Source organism: Polistes fuscatus, unplaced genomic scaffold (genome assembly GCF_010416935.1).
Source record: "Polistes fuscatus isolate 324 unplaced genomic scaffold, CU_Pfus_HIC Scaffold17, whole genome shotgun sequence".
Taxonomy (NCBI): domain Eukaryota; kingdom Metazoa; phylum Arthropoda; class Insecta; order Hymenoptera; family Vespidae; genus Polistes; species Polistes fuscatus.
In genome coordinates, this window is record NW_025113075.1 from 2,714,007 (window position 1) to 2,740,271 (window position 26,265).

General features: G+C 30.3%; 2 protein-coding genes across 4 annotated transcripts; one reads left to right on the forward strand and one right to left on the reverse strand.

Moving 5' to 3' along the window:
- Positions 1 to 210: 210 nt before the first annotated feature.
- Positions 211 to 6,203, reverse strand: LOC122515187 (PHD finger protein 14). 2 transcript variants are annotated; one of them, XM_043632431.1, is made up of 14 exons: positions 5,869 to 6,203; positions 4,552 to 4,716; positions 4,230 to 4,472; positions 3,941 to 4,152; positions 3,716 to 3,870; positions 3,367 to 3,641; positions 2,818 to 3,273; positions 2,427 to 2,715; positions 2,119 to 2,350; positions 1,841 to 2,028; positions 1,631 to 1,769; positions 1,235 to 1,527; positions 968 to 1,076; positions 211 to 342 (listed from the first exon to the last, which is right to left on the reverse strand). In XM_043632431.1, exons 1-14 carry the CDS (start codon positions 5,909 to 5,911, stop codon positions 322 to 324), a joined length of 2,820 nt encoding a protein of 939 aa, XP_043488366.1. In that variant the 5' UTR covers positions 5,912 to 6,203; the 3' UTR covers positions 211 to 321. The 2 variants fall into 2 exon arrangements, with proteins under 2 accessions (XP_043488366.1, XP_043488367.1); XM_043632432.1 differs by lacking the exon at positions 5,869 to 6,203 and adding an exon at positions 4,951 to 5,263.
- Positions 6,204 to 7,123: 920 nt separating this feature from the next.
- On the forward strand, positions 7,124 to 13,424 carry LOC122515186 (DNA-directed RNA polymerase III subunit RPC1). 2 transcript variants are annotated; one of them, XM_043632430.1, is made up of 22 exons: positions 7,124 to 7,241; positions 7,393 to 7,525; positions 7,608 to 7,757; positions 7,839 to 8,174; positions 8,238 to 8,570; positions 8,645 to 8,782; positions 8,849 to 9,046; positions 9,147 to 9,383; positions 9,548 to 9,881; positions 9,956 to 10,205; positions 10,265 to 10,494; positions 10,581 to 10,931; positions 11,020 to 11,188; positions 11,281 to 11,494; positions 11,622 to 11,747; positions 11,831 to 12,018; positions 12,086 to 12,233; positions 12,311 to 12,463; positions 12,555 to 12,755; positions 12,820 to 12,953; positions 13,113 to 13,163; positions 13,329 to 13,424. In XM_043632430.1, exons 1-22 carry the CDS (start codon positions 7,198 to 7,200, stop codon positions 13,360 to 13,362), a joined length of 4,152 nt encoding a protein of 1,383 aa, XP_043488365.1. In that variant the 5' UTR covers positions 7,124 to 7,197; the 3' UTR covers positions 13,363 to 13,424. The 2 variants fall into 2 exon arrangements, with proteins under 2 accessions (XP_043488365.1, XP_043488364.1); XM_043632429.1 differs by having other exon boundaries at positions 13,113 to 13,418.
- The last annotated feature ends 12,841 nt before the right edge of the window (positions 13,425 to 26,265 follow it).

Sequence of the window (26,265 nt, forward strand, 5' to 3'; positions counted from 1 at the left end):
TTTATAGAGAAGACAGAGTTTTATATTTACAATATATTTCATTATAATATATATATATATATTATATACTCAAGTATATATATATTATATACTCGGCATTAATAGAAAAAAAAGTTGAAATTTTAATAACTATCCTGTGAAATAGTTTTACACTTTTATATCAACTTTATGCTTAGTATTTATATCTTTATATATTTATTCTTTTATTTATTTTTTTTTTGTTTTAATTTTACTTTACAAAATTATAATGACACTGATAAATGACATTGCCTTTGAATAAGTGAATGCAGTACTATGGCTGCAGACGTAAAATGGGTGATATTAAGTCTCTGACTCAGAGGCCTGAAATTAAAGAAATACGTTTACTAATATGAATTTTGTTATTTTTATTTAAATTGTCTGTACCCAGTGACAGTTTTAGAACATAGATGAGAGTATTGCAATATAGTTAAATCTAAGTGTACAAACATACTATTTAGATTTCTTGTGATAATGAAAATATACATTAAACGAGATTATATGCGTAAGGAGAAATCATCCTTCCATACGCAATAATACTAACAAAATTTGTATTTTCCAAAGCAATGTATGAAAAAATATATATATCTATTCAAAACATATCATACATTTGCTTCGTGAAAATATATTTACTTTTTGTAAAAAAAATTGTTAACTTTAATAATACGGAGAGTAAGCCAATTTTACTTAATTATTTAAAATCTACTTACTTGCGCAATTTAACTCAACACTAAAAATATTTGTTTTATATTATTTTTTTTGATTAAACTTTTGTACATCATAATAATGATTATTTTTAATAGAAAATAAAAACAGATAATAATAATAATAATCTGTATGGTTGTTGAGCATAATAATATAAGTCATATCAGCTCGCTTCATTAGTGAAATATCTCACTTCTGTGTCCGAAAACATCACTGACCGGATGATAAGAAAAAACTAACTTACACTAGGATCGCAGTCAGCACAATGCCAAGAATAGCCTCTTCTTTTTGGAGATTTTTTCACTGGAGGGTCTAAGCACGTGAAGTGATAGCATTTTTTACATTCATCGCACCTACAAAGTACAAAGTATTTTATTAATGATGAATATAAGTAGAAAAAATAAAGATTACATATATGTATAATACACACTGACTTATAATATTAAGTATAATAATAATAATAATAATATAATAAAAAATAGTGTAGAAGACTTTTAGCATGATTACTAACATTACAAGATTTTGACTGGTACCAGGAGTATCACAGACATTACACTGCGTAAGAAGATCCGCATCTTTTCCCCTCTTCACATTTCCTGCTTGCAATCGGGTATTATTATTTACGTTAATATTACTAGTTGTATTCATTGCCACAACATTTGCAGAAGGTGGTGGAAGCGGTGGTGGTAAAAGTTTAAGCGTTGGCGGTGGCGGTGTAATTTCTGTACTCGTTGACGTAGCAACAAACATCTGTGGGCTAGATTTTGAAGCTACATCTCCATCCGGCCGTGGAATTGGTTTTATCTTTACAAAAAAAAAAGAAAAGGAAAAAAAAAATATGCAAATAGGAGTAATTAACTACTTTTTAGAAAGTAAGTAGTTTTTCTAGAGATATAAATTTGCGTACCTTTATAGTAATTCGTCTATGAACTTCTGGTTGTGCCTGCAAATCTGGATTTTCAATATCAAGACTTTTTCTTTTGTGTTTTCGTTTTCTTTGTTTTACTCCGGTGATTGGATCAGGGGTGTACCTCTTATGTTTTTCTCTAATAATAAATCACGATATATTTCATATTGTACGAGATTTGTAAAATTATGATCATTTAAAGGAATATACCTCCGCCTTTTTTTTGCACTCCTTTGTGAAACAGATTCTGTACCATCTGCGGAGGCTACCATATATTCGGGAGAACCTTCTCTTGGTGCAATAGTAACATTATTAGTACATTGTTGATTATGTGTTGATTCAGCCAGTTGGATTTGTTCTGTTACCGAAGGTTGTGGGCACATAGGTTTTATGGTTAACTGTAAATTAGTTTTAGTTATAAAGTTTAATAAAATAGCAAATTCGATATTAATGATTTGGTTTAAATCAATGTTTAAAATAAGCAATACCTTTGGCGTAGTAGGCGTATCAGGAACAGTAACGTTTGTTACATTGTTAAGTGGTGTAGATGCATTTTTGGATGTGGTTGGTGTAGTTGGTGTCATAGGTGCTTGAATTTCTTGAGGCGGTGTGGATGTTAAATTAGAATCATCCTTACAATGCCTTAATTTACGAGGAGCAGACGTATCTACACGTTCAACCTCCGATCCGGAAGATTCTTTATCGCATTCGGAACATTGCCTGTTTTAATAAAATCATGAATAACAAAACATTTCATTAAGGGAATCACATCTACTTTAGAATTATATACACATACCATCCCATAAGTTTGGTTTTTTTAGGCATACGAGACAGAGGAGGACTTAAACAAGACAAATGGTAATGAAGATGACATGTATCACATTTTGCAAGAAGGTGTTGATTAGTAGATCTTCTACATATGCCACACTGGTGTCTCAAAGTCAATTCGCTTTTGTGATTTTGATCATGAGCTTGACTACTCAGTACTCTACCTTCACGAATACCTTCTGCTCCTTTTCCCACTGGTAGGGGGAAACCAACACCCATTTTTAATGCAGCTGCAGTTGGTACACCTAAGCCCGTACCTTAAATAAAAGCGGATTAATTATCTTTCTCTTTATAACTTATACTATTATAATTTATTATTAATTTAAAAATATTTATGTATATAAAAGAGTGTCATTTACCAAGTGTAGGTGCGATTCTTGGTTTTGCTAAATCTGCTATTAAAGGCAATGGTTTAACGTAGCCACTATTTCGTAGCATTTGATGATACATGTCGATTTGTTCTTTTAACGTTACGTTTACTCTAATTTGTTCTTCATTGTCCTTCATAACTTCATCGTATTTTCTATCTAATCTTTGTTGTTCATTTAACAACTCTGAATTAATGTCGAGAAGTTCCTGTAATCTTCTTTTCATCGAAGTGAGACGTAAATTGCGATCCAAGTAATATCCTATGAACTCTACGCTGAAGGCTGGAGGGATGTGCCATTTTTTTCTTACATCCACTAAAGCTACAAGTTGCGCCTCCTGTGTTTCTAACACTGTCGTATCAACACCCATTAATTTAGCTTTTTTTGCTAATTGTCGACACGCAGATGCGGATGTAGTTAAAAGACGAGGCATTTTTTGAGTTGGTACTGAAAATAAAAAAGAAATAATAATAATAATTACATATATATAATAATAATAATAAGTATTGTGTGTAATAATTTGAAATATTTCTAACATACCCCAGGGAGGTGGACGAGATGCTTTATGGGCTAGATATTTATGTCTGTGCTTTGCCAATTTTCTTTGAATTCTACGCTGTTCCTCTGTATCTAAATGGTTTGGTTGCTTTAAAAGCTGCTGTCGATATTGAGCACGTAATTGCAATGCTAGCCAATTGCGTTTGCGTCTGCGAACAAGAAGTTTATCTGAATGCAATTTGCAATGCGCATAAAATGGATCAGCTTGATCCACCTCTTCGCTATGTGCTTCAGATAATAAACCTTCTCGCTGAGCACTGAAACATATGTTTGTTAAGACTACATCTTAATAACTTAAATATTAATATTCCATAGTTAAAATGTATCTTACCAAGTAACATGAAAATATGTATGGCACATTCCAGCATCGCATTCAATACAAACTCCAGTACGAGAAAAGCGTGCATCTTCGCATAAAGAACATTGCTTTGCACCCCATTTGCTATATGCCATTTCAAAAAGTGTTACACTAGATAAACGATCCACCTTGATAAAAAGAAAAAAATATAAATTGTGTATATTTAGGAATATTTTAATTACATTAAAAGTAATTTACCTCGCCAAAAGCTACACCAGGTACATAAAGAGCACAGACTAAATGAACCCATTTTCCTACATCAGTTTCTTTAAAAATTCCACCTTTATTAGGGCAAAGTTCACACGATGGATCTTCAATGCCTGCACTGCATGCCTCACAAAACCATGGAGCTGATTGGCACAATGAATCAGTACTGGAAAAACTCTCTACATCTGATACACCATAGCATCCTGCGATATATTGATTGCCGATTAATTATCTCTTGTAATATATTAAATAGTTTTTATAAAATGTAGTCAAGATGTACCTTCATGGACACTAACTCCACATCCATCGCATTCAACAATTTCATTAACATCATCGCTTCTGTCACCAAGACAACCACAACAAATAAGCATTTTGTTTAATTTCTCATCCATTGGTCCACCTTTCATCGCTTGCTGACGAGCTTGTTCTATAACATCTCCCACAGTTAGACCAGTGTTTTCTTTTGTATTTAACAACGGATCGCCTAAAGAATCATCTGAATCTTCCGATCCATCTTCTTCTTCTGATAAAATAAAATAAATATATATTTTATATTGTTCTCATAGATAGAATTAAATTAGTTTTGATATTAACTAAGTAACCTTTTCCGACATCATTAGAATCAACCGAGTCATCATCTGATTCTTCGCAATGATCTTCGATTCTAAAATCACTATCATCAGAGCTTTCGCCTAAATCAAAATCTAGTAATGACTGCTGCGCAGATTCAACAGGTTTTACTCTTCTCTTTTTCGGATCCCTTTCGACTGTAAAATAATAACAATTTCTTATTTCTCTTCATGTATAAATGTATGAGAATTAATAATTAAATAAAAAGAATTAAAATACTGTAAAAGAAATAATGAATTGTATAAAGGAAAAATAAACAATTAATATCCGATAACATGCTCAATTTAAATAAATAAAGTAAAGTAGTAGTAAGAAAGTTAAGAAAACGAAACTGAGGTTATGTTCATTGATTATTAAAAAAGAATACATACAGGGACTAGTCATTGTATCTTAATTTCTATATGATAATTTCCAATAAAAAGTATAATTAATCCGCACTATATTATTAATTATAATATTGATATAATTCCTTTTTTCTTCTTTTTTCTTCTTCTTCTTATTAAAACTGAATGTACGCGTAGTTATATATCCTTCTCGATGGAAGAACTCCCACCCTTCGTTTGTTATATGAAATGAGATCTCTCTTCAACATTAACAATACGTCTTATTAACGATATATATGTTGCATCAGTTTATTTTCTAATTAAGTAATTTTTACACACACATATATATATATATATATTGGTCAAGCCAATAAGTCAAACAAAATCAATCAAAACAACTCGATCTATTCGTATTTTTGACTATATGAAAGTTCACCAATACTTTTTAATTTTGTTTACGCGAGGCTTTATTATATATTTCCGTAGAAACGAATAAAAAAGAAAAAAAAAAAAGAAGGAAGAAAAAAAGAATGGAAAATAAAAATGTATTTATTTCCAAATGCAAAATAATATTCAACATGAAATCTAAGCGGGCGAAATTAACTAATTGCTTTTCGTTCATTAAAGCATCCTTCTTATTAAATCACATAGAAAACACACAAGTGTTATAAGTATAAATACAATTATAAAATAATTCTTATTAATATTTGTGTATTTTCGGCATAGAATTAGTATTTCATTATTTTTTAATCCTTTGATACAAACGTACATATTATAAATTCTCATAGAAGAAGAAGAAGAAGAAGAAGAAGAAGAAGAGGAAGAAGAAGAAGAAAAAAAACATAATTTTCTATTATAGATTCCGTAATTTAACATTTATGATTTGAAATAAAAAAACGAAAATAACAGAATAATATTTAATGGAATTAAATTAACGATTTACTGTACAAATTTTAGTGTACTTACTCATTGTTTTATATAAAAAGCCTACGTCGTCTTCTTGAGACATTTTTGGTCACGAGAACGGATCTTTAGAGAGAATAATACTTTTATTTTGATTTTCGGTTTGCTCTTTTAATCACGACGAGTATTCGTTTATATTATGAGATTGTTGATATTCGATAAGTTCGAAAAATCGTCTCATATCAGTTCACTTGATTAAGTTAATTGAAAAATTTAATCCGTAGCAAGGAAGCTCCTGCATTGATGTCATCCTTTCCATGGTGTTATAACTCAAATGCTATATACTTATGCTTCGGTTCATTGCCAAATCGCCATGTTGCCTTTCGAAAAATCCTTTAAGCGGGAAATTCGAAAATACAAAGAAAACCTGTATTTTAAATATAATTACTTTAATGTCTCTATTAATAACGAAATCTATTCTTTTTATAAGACTTTAATAATTTTGTCCAATCTTTTAAATGTTAAATAATTTTTAACGGGAGAAAAGTATATAATTGAATTAATATACCTTTATTAACACGAATAAAGTATAAAGGTAAATTATCTTCTTTTTGTTTGTGTGTCCTGAATAATATTTTTAATTTTTTATTATAGATGAAATAAACCTTTAGCGAATTAAAACGTTTCTGTTAACAAAGCTATAAATCTTTGAATAAAACGAACATCTTATATTTTTCTTTCTATTTTTTTAAATAATCTATCATTTATTTCTCGCGTATGTTGTGTTTTTATTAATAAATGGAAATTGTAGCGACAATATGGCGGCCTATTGGTTACTTATATATATACAGATATATTGATACATACGGCAAATGTTACAAATATTTCTCTTTAATTATTAAACATTTAAAATCATTTTTTCTAACATTATATCGTTCTAGGGATGTTAAAGAATATTTTTAATATTAAAATGTAGACAATTTATGCTGTTAAATGAGGAAAATAATGTTCTTTATGATTAATACTTATGTTAATCTATATCACCTAACTTGCCATTCGAGAATGAAGCAATCCATAGATAAAATCGTAGTAGGCCATGAAACATACAGTAAAAAAATGTTCCTAGAAATTTTTTCTTACTATTACAAATATCATATGTATTTAGTTTGTTTCGTAAATATGGTAGCATTGATGGTAACAAAACCAACCACGCATCTAATTTAATTTAAAGCTTGATCAGAATATAACCTAAATTAAAGTATATTTTTAATATGATTATTTCTCAGTAAATTTGATATCTTTCAATAATATTTATATCTATTTGTATAATCACAGTTATTTCTTTCAATAATATTTATATCTATTTGTATAATCACAGTTATTTCTTTCAAAATGGTAAAAGAACAATTTAGAGAAACCGATGTCGCCCGAAAAATGTATGTATAATAATTTATAAAATGTTTTCCACGTTAAAATTTATAAATAATTATTATATATTAATGTCTGTAATATATATTTATATTTCTGCATTGTTAACATCAAAATATAATAAGTTAATGATTTGTAATTCTTTGATTAATTTATTAGATCACATGTATCCTTCGGTGTGGATACCCCTTACAACATGGAAAGACAGGCTCACCTCCAGATTGTTTCAAACAATATGTACAATGCAACTGATCATAGTCCTGAAAAATATGGTGTTCTTGACAATCGTTTGGTATGTTAAATAAAAGATTATATTTATAAGATATTAAAGTAATAGGTTTTATTTTTAAGTTGCTAATTTATTTTGTTCATAGGGTACAAGTTCTAATGCAACTAACTGTACAACTTGTGGAAAATCATTGAGCGAATGCATTGGTCATTTTGGATATATAGACTTGATATTACCAGTTTTTCATGTTGGCTATTTTAAAGCCATTATTAACATTCTTCAAAGTATTTGCAAGGTATTATGGATGACTTTTTTCTATAACATAATTTAACGGTATTTATATATGTATTTTTTAATATGCACTTTTAATTCATAGAGATGTTCCTGCGTAATGCTGTCCAAAGCAGATAAATTACGATATCGGTCTAAAGTTGTTAATCCTAATTTGGGATATCTTGAGCGTAAAGCTTTGAGAAAACAAATTTTACAGAAAGCAAAAAAGACAACAGTTTGTCAATATTGCGGAGAACTTAATGGAACTATTAAAAAAGCTGGGCTACTTAAAATAGTCCACGAGAAATATAAAGCAAAGAAAAAAACTGATCCTATTGTTTCAGATAAAATAATTGAGTACAACCATGTAGTTGAAAATAACAAAGAAATAGATGGAATACTTCAAAGTGGAATGGGCGATATTTTAACTCCTACAGAAGTAAGATCTTACAATATTTCAACGAAACTTACAAGTATATAAACTTCATTGATTTAATTTCAGGTTCAAAAGATTTTGGCAGGTATACCAAAAGACGATATCCCTTTTTTATTGATGAATTATGAATGTGCTTCACCGGAAGATTTGATTCTATCAAGAATACCCGTACCACCAATTTGCATTAGACCAAGCGTTGTATCTGATTTAAAAGCAGGCACTAACGAAGATCACCTTACTATGAAATTATCTGAAATTATTTTTATTAATTCTGCTCTTATAACACATAGTATAAATGGTGCCAATTGGCAAACAGTTAATGACGATTACGAATATTTACAATTACATTGTGCTCTTTATATTAATAGTGAAATGTCAGGAATACCATTGCAGATGCAAGTGAGTATTACAGTTAAAGTTAAATCAATATTAGACAGGTTAAGAATTGTTGCTTTATATTATGTATATTGTAGCCATTAAAGCCATGTAAAGGATTGGTTCAAAGATTAAAAGGAAAACAGGGACGTTTTCGTGGTAATTTATCTGGAAAACGTGTGGATTTTTCTAGTCGTACGGTGATATCACCGGATCCTAATCTAAGAATAGAACAAGTAAGTTTTATTTCACGGACACAAAATTTAATTTTATAATCATTCATAATGAATATATTTTTGTAGGTAGGTGTACCTGTTCACATAGCAAAGATATTAACGTATCCAGAAAAAGTTAATCCATCAAATATAGAATTAATGCGAAAGTTAATTAAAAATGGGCCCGATGTACATCCTGGAGCAAATTTCGTACAACAAGGAAAGACTCAATTCAAAAAATATCTTCGCTATGGTAATCGTCAGAAAATAGCTCAAGATCTACAAGTAATAGCCTTATTTGCAATATAAAAATTATTTATAATTATTTTTATAATTATTTCACTAGTCATTTTAAGTTACCGTTCATTTAATGTCATTTTTTTAGTATGGAGATATCGTTGAGAGACATCTCAGGAATGACGATGTAGTTTTATTCAACCGGCAACCCTCATTACACAAATTAAGTATAATGGCGCATAAAGCTAAAGTATTAGAGCACAGAACATTCAGATTTAATGAGTGTGTCTGTACTCCTTATAATGCCGATTTCGATGGAGACGAAATGAATTTACATTTACCTCAAACAGAAGAAGCAAGAGCAGAAGCTTTGATACTAATGGGGGTAATGTAATAAATAAATGTATTTTTTCATTTTCTGCGCTTGGAAAATTAAATTCATTATTGAATATAATTGGCGTATTGATTTTACAAATATTATCAGTTTTACTGTATTTGTCTAACTAATTGAAGTCGAATAAATTACTAATTATTAATTATTGTATTTAGAATAAATCTAATTTGGTCACACCTCGGAATGGAGAACTACTTATAGCAGCAACGCAAGACTTTATTACAGGTGGATATATTCTAACAAGTCCAAGTACTTTTTTAAATAAAATACAAGCATATCGATTGGCAAGTTGTCTATTAGCAGATACAGATGTTAATATGCATATAGATTTTCCTAAACCTATAATTACAAAACCAATAGAATGCTGGACTGGTAAACAAATTTTTGATTTAATTCTGCGTCCCAATGAAATGTGTTCAGTGAAAGCAAATTTAAGGGGAAAATTTAAAAATCATACTAAGGACGAAGAACTATGTTTCAAGAGTGCATGTAAGGCTTATATATATTTTATTTTCTATTATTGATAAAATATAATTCATTATAAATATAATAATATATTGCAGATGGTGTTATTCGCAACTCACAGCTGTTAGCAGGTGCACTAGATAAATCTGTATTAGGATCTGGTTCAAAACAAAATATTTTTTATACCCTCTATCGTGATTGGGGCGAAGACATTGCAACAACAGCAATGTGGAGATTAGGTAGATTAGCAAGCTATTTTCTTATGAACAGAGGTTTCTCTATTGGCATTGGAGATGTTACTCCAAGTGATGGTCTTCTTAAATCAAAACAAAAACTTTTAGATAATGGGTAAGTTTAGATTTTTATTATATGAAAATTCATAGAATAATTATCATTATTTTTTTTAGTTACTTTAAGTGTACAGAATATATTCAACGATTGGAAGAAGGACGTCTTCCTTGTCAACCTGGTTCTACAGAAGAAGAAACTTTAGAAGCAATGATATTGAAAGAGCTCTCTGGTATTCGTGATCTTGCTGGTAAAGCTTGCGTAGATGAACTTCGTCCAACTAATAGTCCATTAATTATGGCAATATCTGGCAGTAAGGGTAGCTTTATCAATATTTCACAAATGATAGGTATGTTTGGAAAAAATTAATTTTCAAATTTAAATTTGCATATTATGTAAGTAACCTAATATTATTATATATTTAAAACTTTGTAGCTTGTGTTGGTCAACAAGCCATCAGTGGCCATAGAGTTCCAAATGGTTTCGAAGATCGAGCTTTACCTCATTTTGAAAGAGGGTCTAAAGTTCCAGAAGCCAAAGGTTTTGTCGAGAATTCTTTCTTCTCGGGTCTTACTCCTACTGAATTCTTTTTCCACACAATGGGTGGGAGAGAAGGTCTTGTAGATACAGCTGTAAAAACGGCAGAAACGGGATATATGCAAAGAAGATTAGTCAAGAGTTTAGAAGACTTGTGCCTTCAATATGACTTGACAGTACGAAATGCGGTAGGAGATATAGTGCAAGAAATTTATGGTGGTGATGCATTAGATCCAACATATATGGAAGGTAAATTAATATTTTATTGATTTTTCTATATCGTTAATATTAACAACAAAAATTAATTATTATCTTTTGCATCAATGAAATTTTATAGGAAACGATTGTCCAGTTGATTACAAAAGGGTTCTTGATCACGTAAAAGCTAAATCCCCATACAAAGAGGAGGATGCATTAGATGGTCCTAGTGTGATTAAAGCTACGAATGAATTGTTAAAATCAGAAGAGTATGAGTGTCTAAGTGACGAATTTAAACAGGAATTAAGGTAAGGAATATTACGAGTATATTATCCATAACAATTATCTTAATGTTTAACATTTAAACAATTAACTTTATGAAAAATTATACTTTAAACAGCACATTCCTGATATCTGTTGCACGTAAAATAGCTCGTTATCGACAAAATATTAAAGTAATGACACCTGTTTTGTCACATTTGGAGCGATTTACTTTATCTCAATTAGTGGAATTTATTCACACTTGTAAAGAAAAATATATGAGAGCTAAGATTGAACCGGGCACAGCAGTAGGTGCATTGGCAGCACAAAGTATTGGAGAACCAGGAACTCAGGTTTGTGTTATGACTTTTACTTCCTCTAAATGATCAAGTTTGGTCATATTCCTGGCAACATCGGCAGTGCCTTGGCACTGCTCGGCCCAGAACATTTAAGGGCATCACAGATCTGTTATTTTTTTAGCTAACACTGAAAACGTTCCATTTTGCTGGAGTTGCTTCGATGAATATTACACAGGGTGTACCACGTATTAAGGAAATTATAAATGCGAATCCAAAAATTAGCACTCCTCTTGTTAAAGGAGCTTTAGTAAGTACTTTTTTTTTATAAAGAGCTATATAATTATTCTAATAATATTTTTATATTTATTTATGTATTTATATATTTATCAGATGAATGATACGGATCCTGAATTTGCAAGACGTGTTAAAGGGAGAATAGAGAAAACTACTTTGGGAGAAGTAACTCAATACATAGAGGAAGTTTATTTGCCTGATGATTGTTTTCTCCTGATTAAATTAGATCTAGATAGAATAAAGCTATTACAATTAGAAGTAGATGTTAATTCAATACATTATTCGTAAGTATAATTACTTTTTCGCAATGTTCTTAAAAAGAAAAATAACACAACTGATATCATTTTACAGAATATGTACATCAAAATTAAAACTAAATCCAAAATCCGTGATTGTAAGAAGTGATTCTATTATCACCATTAATCCTAGTAAACAAAAATTAAGTTTAAATTGTGCGATTACTCACTTAAAGGAGACAGTGCTTAACGTAGTAATTAAGGTAATTATAAATATAGGACGATAAGGAATTTTTATTTGAATAATATTACTTATGCATATATACATGATTGTATTTAGGGACTACCATCGGTATCAAGAGTTATAATAGTAAATAATGATTCACAAGGTAGAGATAAATACGAATTTTTCGTCGAAGGAGACAATATGAGAGAAGTGATGGCAATACCTGGTGTTGTAGGCAAACATACTACATCTAATAATACGATTGAAGTATATGATACACAATGATACATTTTATAATTAGATAATTTGTTAGTTTAAGAGATAAATTAAATATATATTTATTATATTGATGATTTAGGTATTTAGAACGCTAGGTATTGAAGCAGCAAGAAAAACTATTATGAATGAAATCAAGGCTGTAATGCAAAATCACGGAATGAGCATTGACAGGCGTCATGCAATGCTTGTTGCAGATTTAATGACAAGTAGAGGCGAAGTACTTGGTATTACAAGACAAGGTTTAGCAAAGATTAAAGAATCTGTTTTAAATTTAGCATCGGTAAGTAAAATGTTTTATATAATTGTTAACATTAAGCTTTTAACTCCGTTATATATTTTTTCAGTTTGAAAAAACAGCAGACCATTTATTCGACGCAGCTTACTATGGTGAAAAAGATGTTATTTGTGGTGTATCGGAATCCATTATAATGGGAATTCCAGCCCCAGTAGGAACGGGAATTTTTAAACTACTACATAAATATCCTTTTTATACAAATATTAGTCAAAGATATTTTTATATGTTCATATGTTTTTTTTTTTTATATATATTTTTAATTTTCAGGTATATATTAGTAATGTAGTCATATTTATATTTAGAAAATTATTCAACAAGTTATTTTCCTTATTAATTAAATACAGCTGATAAAGAAGAACCAGTAAAACGAGACCTCATATTCGATGACGCCAAATTCCATACGAAGGATAGCAGACAAGTAAACTAATAATATAGATTATTATGTTTCTTAATAAAAAAAAGAGTTAATTAACATAAATAAAAAAAAAACCGTTAATACCGTTGTTAATGGAGTTTCTACTAACCAGTAAAACGAGACCTCATATTCGATGACGCCAAATTCCATACGAAGGATAGCAGACAAGTAAACTAATAATATAGATTATTATGTTTCTTAATAAAAAAAAGAGTTAATTAACATAAATAAAAAAAAAACTGTTAATACCGTTGTTAATGGAGTTTCTACTTTAAAAATATTGACCGTCGATAACCTTAATATTAAGTTTTACCGACGTAGAGCAAAGTAAATTAAAAATCTACTATTACCGACGGTAGATAAGATAAAGGTAAAGCACTACTATTACCGATATGGTGCTTAACCATATTCATTTTAGTTACTAGCCTGACTATCAATAGGTAATAGTAGATACTTAATGCGATGACGGTACAATACTATAAAAGAATACAATATTCTTTGATATGATAGTATACGACATACTTTAATAGTATATATAATATAGTTATATTGTAATATAGAATTTTATATAATTATATTTAATTTTTAATATATAAACACATGTGTGTGCCTTCAGAAATGCATTTATATATATATATTTTAAAATGAAGCAATTTAAGACACTCAAATAAAAAAGATTCCAGAAGATTTGATGATAAATCCAACGATGATCACCTGTAACAAGAAGAATACTATATTAATCATACAATCAATTGATAGAATAGCCTGACATAGTAATCGTCCAATTCGCAGATGCACTTTTCAATTGAATTCTCTATTTACTTGTATCAAATCTATAATTACCGTTGTTGCAATCAAATTAACTTTAAACGCGTGATTTTACATTTACATAAAATAAATAAAAATATAAAGAAATAGGAAAAATAAGAATACTAAGTTATTAAAAAAAATAATATCTATTAATTATTATGAAATACTTTTAAACTGCATTATATAGAAAAGAAAAATTACAAATTTAATAAAATACGATCAAAGTGAAAAATTTTAAAGACGAAACAAGAAAAGAGAAATTACTTTAATATTTACCGAACGTTATTTAGGCTTTAAAATTTAATAATACGAAAATTTTAATATTTTTGACTCTAACTAAACACATATGCATCTTTTTTGACGATGTAGACACGAATTTGGTGTCCCAAGGAGATGGAATGGTCCATCATCTCCAATTACAACTACAAATTAATGACGAGCAAGAATGTAATATAATAAAATATAAAATATGACTAAAGAGCTATTTTCGAAAAGTTCGAACTATCTGTTGAACCTTTGAAAATAACTGAATAGTCTATGTAGTTGCCCTCTTCAGCCACATTTAAGTGGGGGCCTCTTCGGCATTAGCCTCTTCTTTCTTCATCCCTGAAAACTGCATTGGACATTTTCAACGTGCAAGAAAGATAAGATATCTCATATCTTTTTTTGCAAATTAACTTTTATTTCGTTTATGATTCTAATACGGAATTATGAAAAAATTAATTTATATTTAATTTTAATTATATTCAAGCTCGTATAACCATGGATGAACTTAGAGTTCATTGCATAATATTACACGAGCACATTTAATCTAACGTCCAAGCAGATAATTTCCCTCGATGACCTAATAACACGTCGCACTTTTAATATCAAATAACAAAATTCAATTGAAATTAAATAATGCAACAAATGTAATGCATTTTCTTGCAATATTTTCATTTCATTCATTTGTTATATTGAACTATATCAAATATTTTTCATTATAAGAGAAAATCGCTATTGTGCGAAGTGCTAATCACATAATACTTAAAACTAAGTATCAAATTCATCAAAGTATTTGCGAATTTGTTCGAGTCTATCTCGTTCGAGATAGAATCGAGATAGAAATGAATCTTTGAAATTGTTGCAAATCCCTTTGAATCATGATACATAATGAAGATTACAGAACAGTCACAAAATAAATTTACAAAGCAAGCATATTAGAATAAATAAAAAAAAAAATTTTTGTAACAGTTCTGTATAAACCAGGCGGCGAAATTTCCACTCCGGAGTGGAAGCGAACCTCGTGCCTTTCCTGGATCCTACCTACTTAAAATTAAAGTTTTCACATTCGCTCAAAGAAGTATGCTACCTGCCTGCCAATTACCCGTATTTAAAAAGAGCAAATACACATACATACCCACCCACCCACTCCACGATTCTCTCACATACCACCAGGGTGCAAAAGCCTAAACTAGAGAGCATGCCCCGGGGCACCTCCGACACCCTAGTTCAAACGCGTGTTTCTAAACTTATGGGAGTACGTACCAATGCTGTAATCGTCTGCCAAGGCTAGTGATTATTGCATAAAAAACTACAGCAAAAATACAAGTATACACTAGTATATATGCATACTAGTATATACGAGTATATCAAGTTTCCACAAATAAATGCGGTAACTCTACTATGCAAAACGATTGTTAAAAAAAAAAAGTTCGTATCGTACACGTGACTCTACAAGTTATTTTTATTCAATAACTTAAAAAATAATAGAGCGGTATTACGTGTCGCGAAACGATGTACAATGCACACACCTAAACGCACACACAGGTGCAACGTACACGTGCAATCACTAGCACAATGACAGCCGCCAATAGGGGGAAAAACTTAAAACTAAACCTATACTAACTGTTTCTCACCTATACGAGTAGCACCTGGGCACAGGCATAGATGAGAACGCAGAAAGTATAGGGGGGAGAAACGGGAGATTAGTATATTAGAAGCTGAAAATCCTGATCTAAAAAATATGATTAAAAACACATATATACATAAGACATAAATACATTTTTATAGAAATTTATCTAAGCGGCTAAGGACTCTACAATTTATTTGATAAATATTAACTTTTAATATCTTTCAAAATATCTTTTAATATATTTTAATATATTTAAAAACCTCGGACGACTCCTTTCATTAAGTTGGCTGTTCTAATAAAAGAACTGGGCTTTGAGCCACCACTTAACTGCTAGAATCTATCCGTCGCGAATGAGTTTGTTTTCTTGCTCATTTATTTGTAATATCGAAGTATCGATATATCAAAATTAATCGCGATTAGATAAACTAAGTACGAAGCAATGCATGTAAGACATTTATTACATGCTTTTCTGGACGAAAACGAGTAAATAATGCTCGGTTTCACACTACTAACCACGAACAAAACACGTAATAAAAAAGAAAGTGCATTTATTAATTGCATTATTAATTAAATGAATTTAACCGGTGAGACAAGAAAACCTATCCTGAACTAATATAAAATATATAATACAATATACAATTTTCATGAGTAACTCCTAGAAAGGAATTATTCATGTGCTCGTCACTAATTTATTGGAATAATTACAACCAGTAACTCGTGCCGATTAGGACCTTTCATCCTCGACATGATTGAGCACCGGAGGGACTTTAAATTTTAACTCACGGCATAAGAAGTTCTGCGATGGCTCCAAAACACTCCTACTTCGCAGCAAGTATTGTAGAATGCGAGTATCGAAGATCCATTAAAGATCCATCGAAGATCCACCGAAGATCCACCGAAGATCCATCGAAGATCCATCGAAGATCCATCGAAGAATTCATTCCACATCTTTGATAAGGTAGAAAGTCCGTCGTCATATCTGTAAAATAAAATAGAACAAAACGATAAGTTATCTGCAATATAATCTAAAATCATATAAAATAAAATCGAATAAAATGTAAATAAAAATAGATACTTACAATGCATTCCAATGGGATGAAATTCAATTGCACCATGGCGATGCACCTCGCGTGAATCTAAAAACGCGGTATAAACGAAAATAAGAAACTATAGACGAGTTTCTTATCGCGAAACCGAAATTTTATTATACGACGAACAACACTGATTCTAATTCGCGTTTGATTTTAATTTGTTTTACGCCCGATCACTGATTCTACACAACTAATTCAAAGACTGCTTTGCACACAGTCAATGCAACTATAAAAATCTTCATTGATGCACTGATTCTAATACGCGAACAGTCTGTGCGACTGTTTAAAGATAAAAATACAACTTTACTCGAACAAACTCTAATGCAATTACTGCATTGGTCGCAGTTAATTTAATATATAAATTTCAAAAATAGTTCGCGAACGCGACGGAATTGAAATAAAAACGAACGAACGTGCTTCTAATCCGTGATTTTAATTATATTTAACGATACAACACTCCCGTATATTGCTTCGCGCACGATAGCAATGCACGAACACTTGCAACACTTCACAAACACAATTCACAAACACTTCCAACACTGATATATTCCCATGATGATCTGAAACAGAAATAAAAACAAAATTATAAATATCATTGTTGTAAGTAAAAAATTATTATAATTATTGAGAAAGTGTTTAAAATAAAAATTGACTTACGTTTATTCTTCATTGATGAATGCACGATGGGTATCCTACCCTTAGGATGACGATGAGCACACGTTTAAACCGAATAAAAGAAACTTACGGAGTTTCTTAACCGAGCAAACGAAACTTTAACATGCGACGATCAACACTGACTTTACTTTCCGATTCTTTTGTATTTTATTTTTACGATGCAACACACGAGTACCTCATTGCCTACGCGCTCGATTGCAATGATGTTCTGAAACAGAAAAAGAAAAAGAACAATTAATATCATCGTTATAATAAAAAACCATTAAAGTTATCATAGAAACGTTTAATAGGAAAATATACTTACTTTTAGTCTTCATTGATGACTGCAGGATGGGTATCCTACCCTTAGGATGACGATGAATAAAATAAAATTAAATAAAACTCTGAAAAGCTGAAACATACTAAAAAGATTATAGAACAATATATCCTGTGAATCATTCCTGAAGGCATTGCACACTTTTAAAGATATTTTATCATAAAGAATCAATATAAATTCAAGCAATATTAATTGCCTTTATCTCACTACTTGTATAAAATTACATATAAAGTATTTAATATCAGTAAAAATTGTTAATAAAAATCGATAACGTTATATATATAATAGTTTAATACGTCACGTTCGTTAGATCTTAGCTCGTTGAAGGATTGATCAGGAATGATCACGTAATCGCGTCCTTCATGTCGAACGTTCGGCTGTCTTCGTTTTGTTTTCGGCTGTCTTCGTTTCTTCTGTTCTCACTTCGAGAAATTCCTGGAATATACGTACACATTCGTTATTGCCCGTAGATAGAATATTTTGTTTTCTTATTTTCTCTCTCTCTCTCTCTCTCTCTCACTTTCGTTCTCACTCTTTGTATACATTTCTGTATGGTTTAAAAAAAAGAATAACGCTTACCTCGATGAATATGAAGATAAAAAAGAGTAAACACAATTGTTAGACTGAGTATATGTATTCCTGCTGGACTCTCCTAATGCTCGGTACCTAAAAAAGGAAAAAAACATTACATTAGTATAACATAAAGAAAATCAAATATATGAGTGTATGTGTACGAGCTGCCTATACTTATGCATATATGCCTGTATGTGTGTGTATGTGACAGGAATCGAATTTATTACGAAATACGATCTTTGAATACATAATTATGAAAAATAATTAATTAGAGCATCATTAGAGATGGTAGTAATTATCGATACCATGAAAAAAGCTGGAAATTAGAAGAAATATTGTTAAGTAACATTGGTGAGATTGGCGGCACGTCGAGATATATCGATGTTACATTCTCACAGATATCTATCGAACTTTTCAATATTTCGTTTTGAAAACATTCACGTATGAAAATCTTATGTGTAACTATCGTTTGATATGTAATAGAAAGGTGTAAAATACTTTTCAATTACCTGAATTAAACGAGATGACGCAGTACGCTGGAACATATACAGCTGACAGAAAATGGCGTTTCCTCTACCTTTCCCCTGCGCCCCCATCCGTTGCCACTGCGTTGCCTCTGCTGCGCATCTGCTGCGCGCGGTAGTATGCGCGGTAGTCCACTTTCAAAAAAAGTAGCGAAATCCGTTGACCAATGTCTACTTGAAAAATAGAATATAGGAACATAAAAATTGTCGAAATATATACTTTATTAATCCAAACAATCAAAATTGAACATTATAAGTCGATATCCATAGAAATGATGCCGTAAAACAAGATATATATATCATTGCGTAGAAAAATGCATACCAATGTACATGGAATTTTTTTCTACGCAAATATTCTTTATCCTCGACATTATCGTAATCTTTCGATTATATCATTTGGAAGTCATTTGCTAGAAGAATCTATTAGTATATAGGAAGATTATTTACGTTAGAAAATATTTTTTAATTACCTGAGATTAACGGGACGACGTAGCATCCGTCCGATCTCCAGCACCGACGCCGCGAAAAGAAAGAGGAATGATCAGCAAAGAGCCCTGATTGGCTGATAATTATTGCAAAAGAAAAAGATGACCAATCAGAAATTCCCAATTACCATATAGAAATGTATTTTACGCACACGTACGTAACTCGCCTTTCTTCATGACCACTCTAGTCAAGCTTGATATGATAATTTATTTATTAAATAAATAAAAAATTTATTTTATTTATCTATTTAAGGTACACGTATCTTGTTAATATTTAAAAAATAACGAAAAGAATAAAGACAATATGCACTATAATCCTTATCTCACAGAACAGAAAAACATACATAATTTATTTATTACAATAATTAAATATCTATTTTATTATTAATTATAATTATCTAATTATTAATTCAATTAATAATTATTGTTTTCTAATTTATTTTTCTATTAGGTGTATACGTTCCTTTATAATATTTAAAAAATAAGGAATAAAATAAAGAGGTTATACACTAAAAACCGCTCAGAAAAACACAATCATATAGAAAAGAAACAACGTTGCAGATATTTTAAAAACAATTGACATAAAGCACTATAGCCATCCTCTAAGAATTAAAATAACAAGAGTTTTTCCATATCAAAACAGAGTATGGGAATTTATACATTCATAGTTGGCATGAGAGATGTCAATTGTTTTCTTTCAGTTTATTTTAATTCTTTAAGGATGGCTATATTGCTTTATGTCATTTGTTTTCAAGATTTCTATAACGTGGTTTCATATCTATACGATTGTGTTTTCAGTGCAATGTGATAAAGTTTTTAGTGTATATTGTCTTTATCCTACACACTATTTTGTAAATATCAACAAGGAACGTGTTACACATATAATAAACGCTTATATATTTAATTTTCTTTATATTATACCAATGCTATGTTATTTTATACTTTTTTTAGGTTTCCAAACATTGGTAGAATACAGCATGAATACACATACTCATTTTCAGTCTAATTGTGTTTACTTTTTTATATTGATGTCAGTTGTGATAAGTTTATGGCTTTTCTTTTATAACATAAAGAAGATTGTTATAAAAAGTATAAGAAGGAGAAAAAGAGAGTGAGTGACATCTTATACAAATATCATACAAATACATATAGAGACTCTTTCAGTTTGCTTGATACTTTACTAATACAATCTTATGATTTTCAGATTTGCAAGTATTTGAAGATTTGGAATTACACACCATCAATTAGGCTTTCTTATTGTTTTGTGTATCAAGTACATACATAAAAGAAGAACTTACAAGATTTTAAAATGAATCCAGGCAATTTTTTATGGTACTTAAACGAGCAAACACCTCAGCTTTTTTTTATTATAATGGTAAACTTTAATAATTCATATTTTCCATTAGTATATTGTTTATTAATTGTTTTAATATATTGGTTGGATAATTGTTTAGAGAAACGTACTTTCTTTTTTCATTTACATATACGTTAATAAAAGTGAGAAAAAGAAATTTAGTTCTTACATGTTACTCTATTAGTTAGTATTCATTCAATATTTTTAATTGTATAACTATAATTTATATATAATAATAATATCTTTATGGTATAGTTTTATTTCAGCAATTGCATAAAAATTGCATAAACACTAGCATAGATTAATTAACAATTATTATAATGCACTAATGCACTCTCTTTATGTTACAGCAAAATTTTACCCTCGAAGTCCTCAGTGCGCAGGAGCATTAAAATAATTACAAGAAATAGATAAAAATACGAAAATCATAACGTTGTAATCTTAAATTTATCCATTAGATGTATGACACCCTTTATACACATGCGCATCGTTTGGAAGGTCTTATAAACAACATTTAATAAAAGTACTTTCATAGAGGACAACGTCTCCTTTCAACGGTGGATTTCGAAGGGGACGGTACATACGTCATATATTCCGATCTTTTAGACAACAATAGACATTCCTATCGATTATTTAACAATTATTTTAATATTCTAATGCAATCTCTTTATATTTCAGATTGTTTAAACACATAGTACTGGTTTAAACATTACATACTTATTAACATATTTTAAATATTAAATAATTTCGATCCGATATTTTATTAAATGAAAAATTTACCCCACCTCCTCGAAGTCATCATTGTGCAGGGACGTTAAAACAAATGTATATTAGTTTAAACAATTATATAAAAATTGAAGAAATGTTTATATCAAAACGTTGTAATGTGATTAAGTTTTTAGTGTATATTGTCTTTATTTTACTCGTTTCTTTTTAAATATTATAAAGGAACGTATACACCTAATAGAAAAATAAATTAGAAAACAATAATTATTAATTGAATTAATAATTAGATAATTATAATTAATAATAAAATAGATATTTAATTATTGTAATAAATAAATTATGTATGTTTTTCTGTTCTGTGAGATAAGGATTATAGTGCATATTGTCTTTATTCTTTTCGTTATTTTTTAAATATTAACAAGATACGTGTACCTTAAATAGAAAAATAGAATAAATTTTTTATTTATTTAATAAATAAATTATCATATCAAGCTTGACTAGAGTGGTCATGAAGAAAGGCGAGTTACGTACGTGTGCGTAAAATACATTTCTATATGGTAATTGGGAATTTCTGATTGGTCATCTTTTTCTTTTGCAATAATTATCAGCCAATCAGGGCTCTTTGCTGATCATTCCTCTTTCTTTTCGCGGCGTCGGTGCTGGAGATCGGACGGATGCTACGTCGTCCCGTTAATCTCAGGTAATTAAAAAATATTTTCTAACGTAAATAATCTTCCTATATACTAATAGATTCTTCTAGCAAATGACTTCCAAATGATATAATCGAAAGATTACGATAATGTCGAGGATAAAGAATATTTGCGTAGAAAAAAATTCCATGTACATTGGTATGCATTTTTCTACGCAATGATATATATATCTTGTTTTACGGCATCATTTCTATGGATATCGACTTATAATGTTCAATTTTGATTGTTTGGATTAATAAAGTATATATTTCGACAATTTTTATGTTCCTATATCCTATTTTTCAAGTAGACATTGGTCAACGGATTTCGCTACTTTTTTTGAAAGTGGACTACCGCGCATACTACCGCGCGCAGCAGATGCGCAGCAGAGGCAACGCAGTGGCAACGGATGGGGGCGCAGGGGAAAGGTAGAGGAAACGCCATTTTCTGTCAGCTGTATATGTTCCAGCGTACTGCGTCATCTCGTTTAATTCAGGTAATTGAAAAGTATTTTACACCTTTCTATTACATATCAAACGATAGTTACACATAAGATTTTCATACGTGAGTGTTTTCAAAACGAAATATTGAAAAGTTCGATAGATATCTGTGAGAATGTAACATCGATATATCTCGACGTGCCGCCAATCTCACCAATGTTACTTAACAATATTTCTTCTAATTTCCAGCTTTTTTCATGGTATCGATAATTACTACCATCTCTAATGATGCTCTAATTAATTATTTTTCATAATTATGTATTCAAAGATCGTATTTCGTATTAAATTCGATTCCTGTCACATACACACACATACAGGCATATATGCATAAGTATAGGTAGCTCGTACACATACACTCATATATTTGATTTTCTTTATGTTATACTAATGTAATTTTTTTTTCCTTTTTTAGGTACCGAGCATTAGGAGAGTCCAGCAGGAATACATATACTCAGTCTAACAATTGTGTTTACTCTTTTTTATCTTCATATTCATCGAGGTAAGCGTTATTCTTTTTTTTAAACCATACAGAAATGTATACAAAGAGTGAGAACGAAAGTGAGAGAGAGAGAGAGAGAGAGAGAGAAATAAGAAAACAAAATATTCTATCTACGGGCAATAACGAATGTGTACGTATATTCCAGGAATTTCTCGAAGTGAGAACAGAAGAAACGAAGACAGCCGAAAACAAAACGAAGACAGCCGAACGTTCGACATGAAGGACGCGATTACGTGTTCATTCCTGATCAATCCTTCAACGAGCTAAGATCTAACGAACGTGACGTATTAAACTATTATATATATATAACGTTATCGATTTTTATTAACAATTTTTACTGATATTAAATACTTTATATGTAATTTTATACAAGTAGTGAGATAAAGGCAATTAATATTGCTTGAATTTATATTGATTCTTTATGATAAAATATCTTTAAAAGTGTGCAATGCCTTCAGGAATGATTCACAGGATATATTGTTCTATAATCTTTTTAGTATGTTTCAGCTTTTCAGAGTTTTATTTAATTTTATTTTATTCATCGTCATCCTAAGGGTAGGATACCCATCCTGCAGTCATCAATGAAGACTAAAAGTAAGTATATTTTCCTATTAAACGTTTCTATGATAACTTTAATGGTTTTTTATTATAACGATGATATTAATTGTTCTTTTTCTTTTTCTGTTTCAGAACATCATTGCAATCGAGCGCGTAGGCAATGAGGTACTCGTGTGTTGCATCGTAAAAATAAAATACAAAAGAATCGGAAAGTAAAGTCAGTGTTGATCGTCGCATGTTAAAGTTTCGTTTGCTCGGTTAAGAAACTCCGTAAGTTTCTTTTATTCGGTTTAAACGTGTGCTCATCGTCATCCTAAGGGTAGGATACCCATCGTGCATTCATCAATGAAGAATAAACGTAAGTCAATTTTTATTTTAAACACTTTCTCAATAATTATAATAATTTTTTACTTACAACAATGATATTTATAATTTTGTTTTTATTTCTGTTTCAGATCATCATGGGAATATATCAGTGTTGGAAGTGTTTGTGAATTGTGTTTGTGAAGTGTTGCAAGTGTTCGTGCATTGCTATCGTGCGCGAAGCAATATACGGGAGTGTTGTATCGTTAAATATAATTAAAATCACGGATTAGAAGCACGTTCGTTCGTTTTTATTTCAATTCCGTCGCGTTCGCGAACTATTTTTGAAATTTATATATTAAATTAACTGCGACCAATGCAGTAATTGCATTAGAGTTTGTTCGAGTAAAGTTGTATTTTTATCTTTAAACAGTCGCACAGACTGTTCGCGTATTAGAATCAGTGCATCAATGAAGATTTTTTACTTGCATTGACTGTGTGCAAAGCAGTCTTTGAATTAGTTGTGTAGAATCAGTGATCGGGCGTAAAACAAATTAAAATCAAACGCGAATTAGAATCAGTGTTGTTCGTCGTATAATAAAATTTCGGTTTCGCGATAAGAAACTCATCTATAGTTTCTTATTTTCGTTTATACCGCGTTTTTAGATTCACGCGAGGTGCATCGCCATGGTGCAATTGAATTTCATCCCATTGGAATGCATTGTAAGTATCTATTTTTATTTACATTTTATTCGATTTTATTTTATATGATTTTAGATTATATTGCAGATAACTTATCGTTTTGTTCTATTTTATTTTACAGATATGACGACGGACTTTCTACCTTATCAAAGATGTGGAATGAATTCTTCGATGGATCTTCGATGGATCTTCGATGGATCTTCGATGGATCTTCGATGGATCTTCGATGGATCTTCGATGGATCTTCGATACTCGCATTCTACAATACTTGCTGCGAAGTAGGAGTGTTTTGGAGCCATCGTAGAACTTCTTATGCCGTGAGTTAAAATTTAAAGTCCCTCCGGTGCTCAATCATGTCGAGGATGAAAGGTCCTAATCGGCACGAGTTACTGGTTGTAATTATTCCAATAAATTAGTGACGAGCACATGAGTAATTCCTTTCTAGGAGTTACTCATGAAAATTGTATATTGTATTATATATTTTATATTAGTTCAGGATAGGTTTTCTTGTCTCACCGGTTAAATTCATTTAATTAATAATGCAATTAATAAATGCACTTTCTTTTTTATTACGTGTTTTGTTCGTGGTTAGTAGTTGTGAAACCGAGTATTAATTTACTCGTTTTCGTTCAGAAAAGCATGTAATAAATTTCTTACATGCATTGCTTCGTACTTAGTTTATCTAATCGCGATTAATTTTGATATATCGATACTTCGATATTACAAATAAATGAGCAAGAAAACAAACTCATTCGCGACGGATAGATTCTAGCAGTTAAGTGGTGGCTCAAAGCCCAGTTCTTTTATTAGAACAGCCAACTTAATGAAAGGAGTCGTCCGAGGTTTTTAAATATATTAAAATATATTAAAAGATATTTTGAAAGATATTAAAAGTTAATATTTATCAAATAAATTGTAGAGTCCTTAGCCGCTTAGATAAATTTCTATAAAAATGTATTTATGTCTTATGTATATATGTGTTTTTAATCATATTTTTTAGATCAGGATTTTCAGCTTCTAATATACTAATCTCCCGTTTCTCCCCCCTATACTTTCTGCGTTCTCATCTATGCCTGTGCCCAGGTGCTACTCGTATAGGTGAGAAACAGTTAGTATAGGTTTAGTTTTAAGTTTTTCCCCCTATTGGCGGCTGTCATTGTGCTAGTGATTGCACGTGTACGTTGCACCTGTGTGTGCGTTTAGGTGTGTGCATTGTACATCGTTTCGCGACACGTAATACCGCTCTATTATTTTTTAAGTTATTGAATAAAAATAACTTGTAGAGTCACGTGTACGATACGAACTTTTTTTTTTTAACAATCGTTTTGCATAGTAGAGTTACCGCATTTATTTGTGGAAACTTGATATACTCGTATATACT

Bases quoted from the DNA above. Each gene is read 5' to 3' on its own strand.
- LOC122515187 (XM_043632431.1), bottom strand. From the start codon at position 5,911: ATGTCTCAAGAAGACGACGTAGGCTTTTTATATAAAACAATGA. The intron at 3,642-3,715 runs GTAAGATACATT...CATATGTTTCAG, and splicing joins ACATATTTTCATGTTACTTG to TGCTCAGCGAGAAGGTTTAT. The intron at 2,351-2,426 runs GTATGTGTATAT...TTATTAAAACAG, and splicing joins AAAACCAAACTTATGGGATG to GCAATGTTCCGAATGCGATA.
- LOC122515186 (XM_043632430.1), top strand. From the start codon at position 7,198: ATGGTAAAAGAACAATTTAGAGAAACCGATGTCGCCCGAAAAAT. The intron at 7,242-7,392 runs GTATGTATAATA...TTAATTTATTAG, and splicing joins ACCGATGTCGCCCGAAAAAT to ATCACATGTATCCTTCGGTG. The intron at 10,495-10,580 runs GTATGTTTGGAA...AAAACTTTGTAG, and splicing joins CAATATTTCACAAATGATAG to CTTGTGTTGGTCAACAAGCC.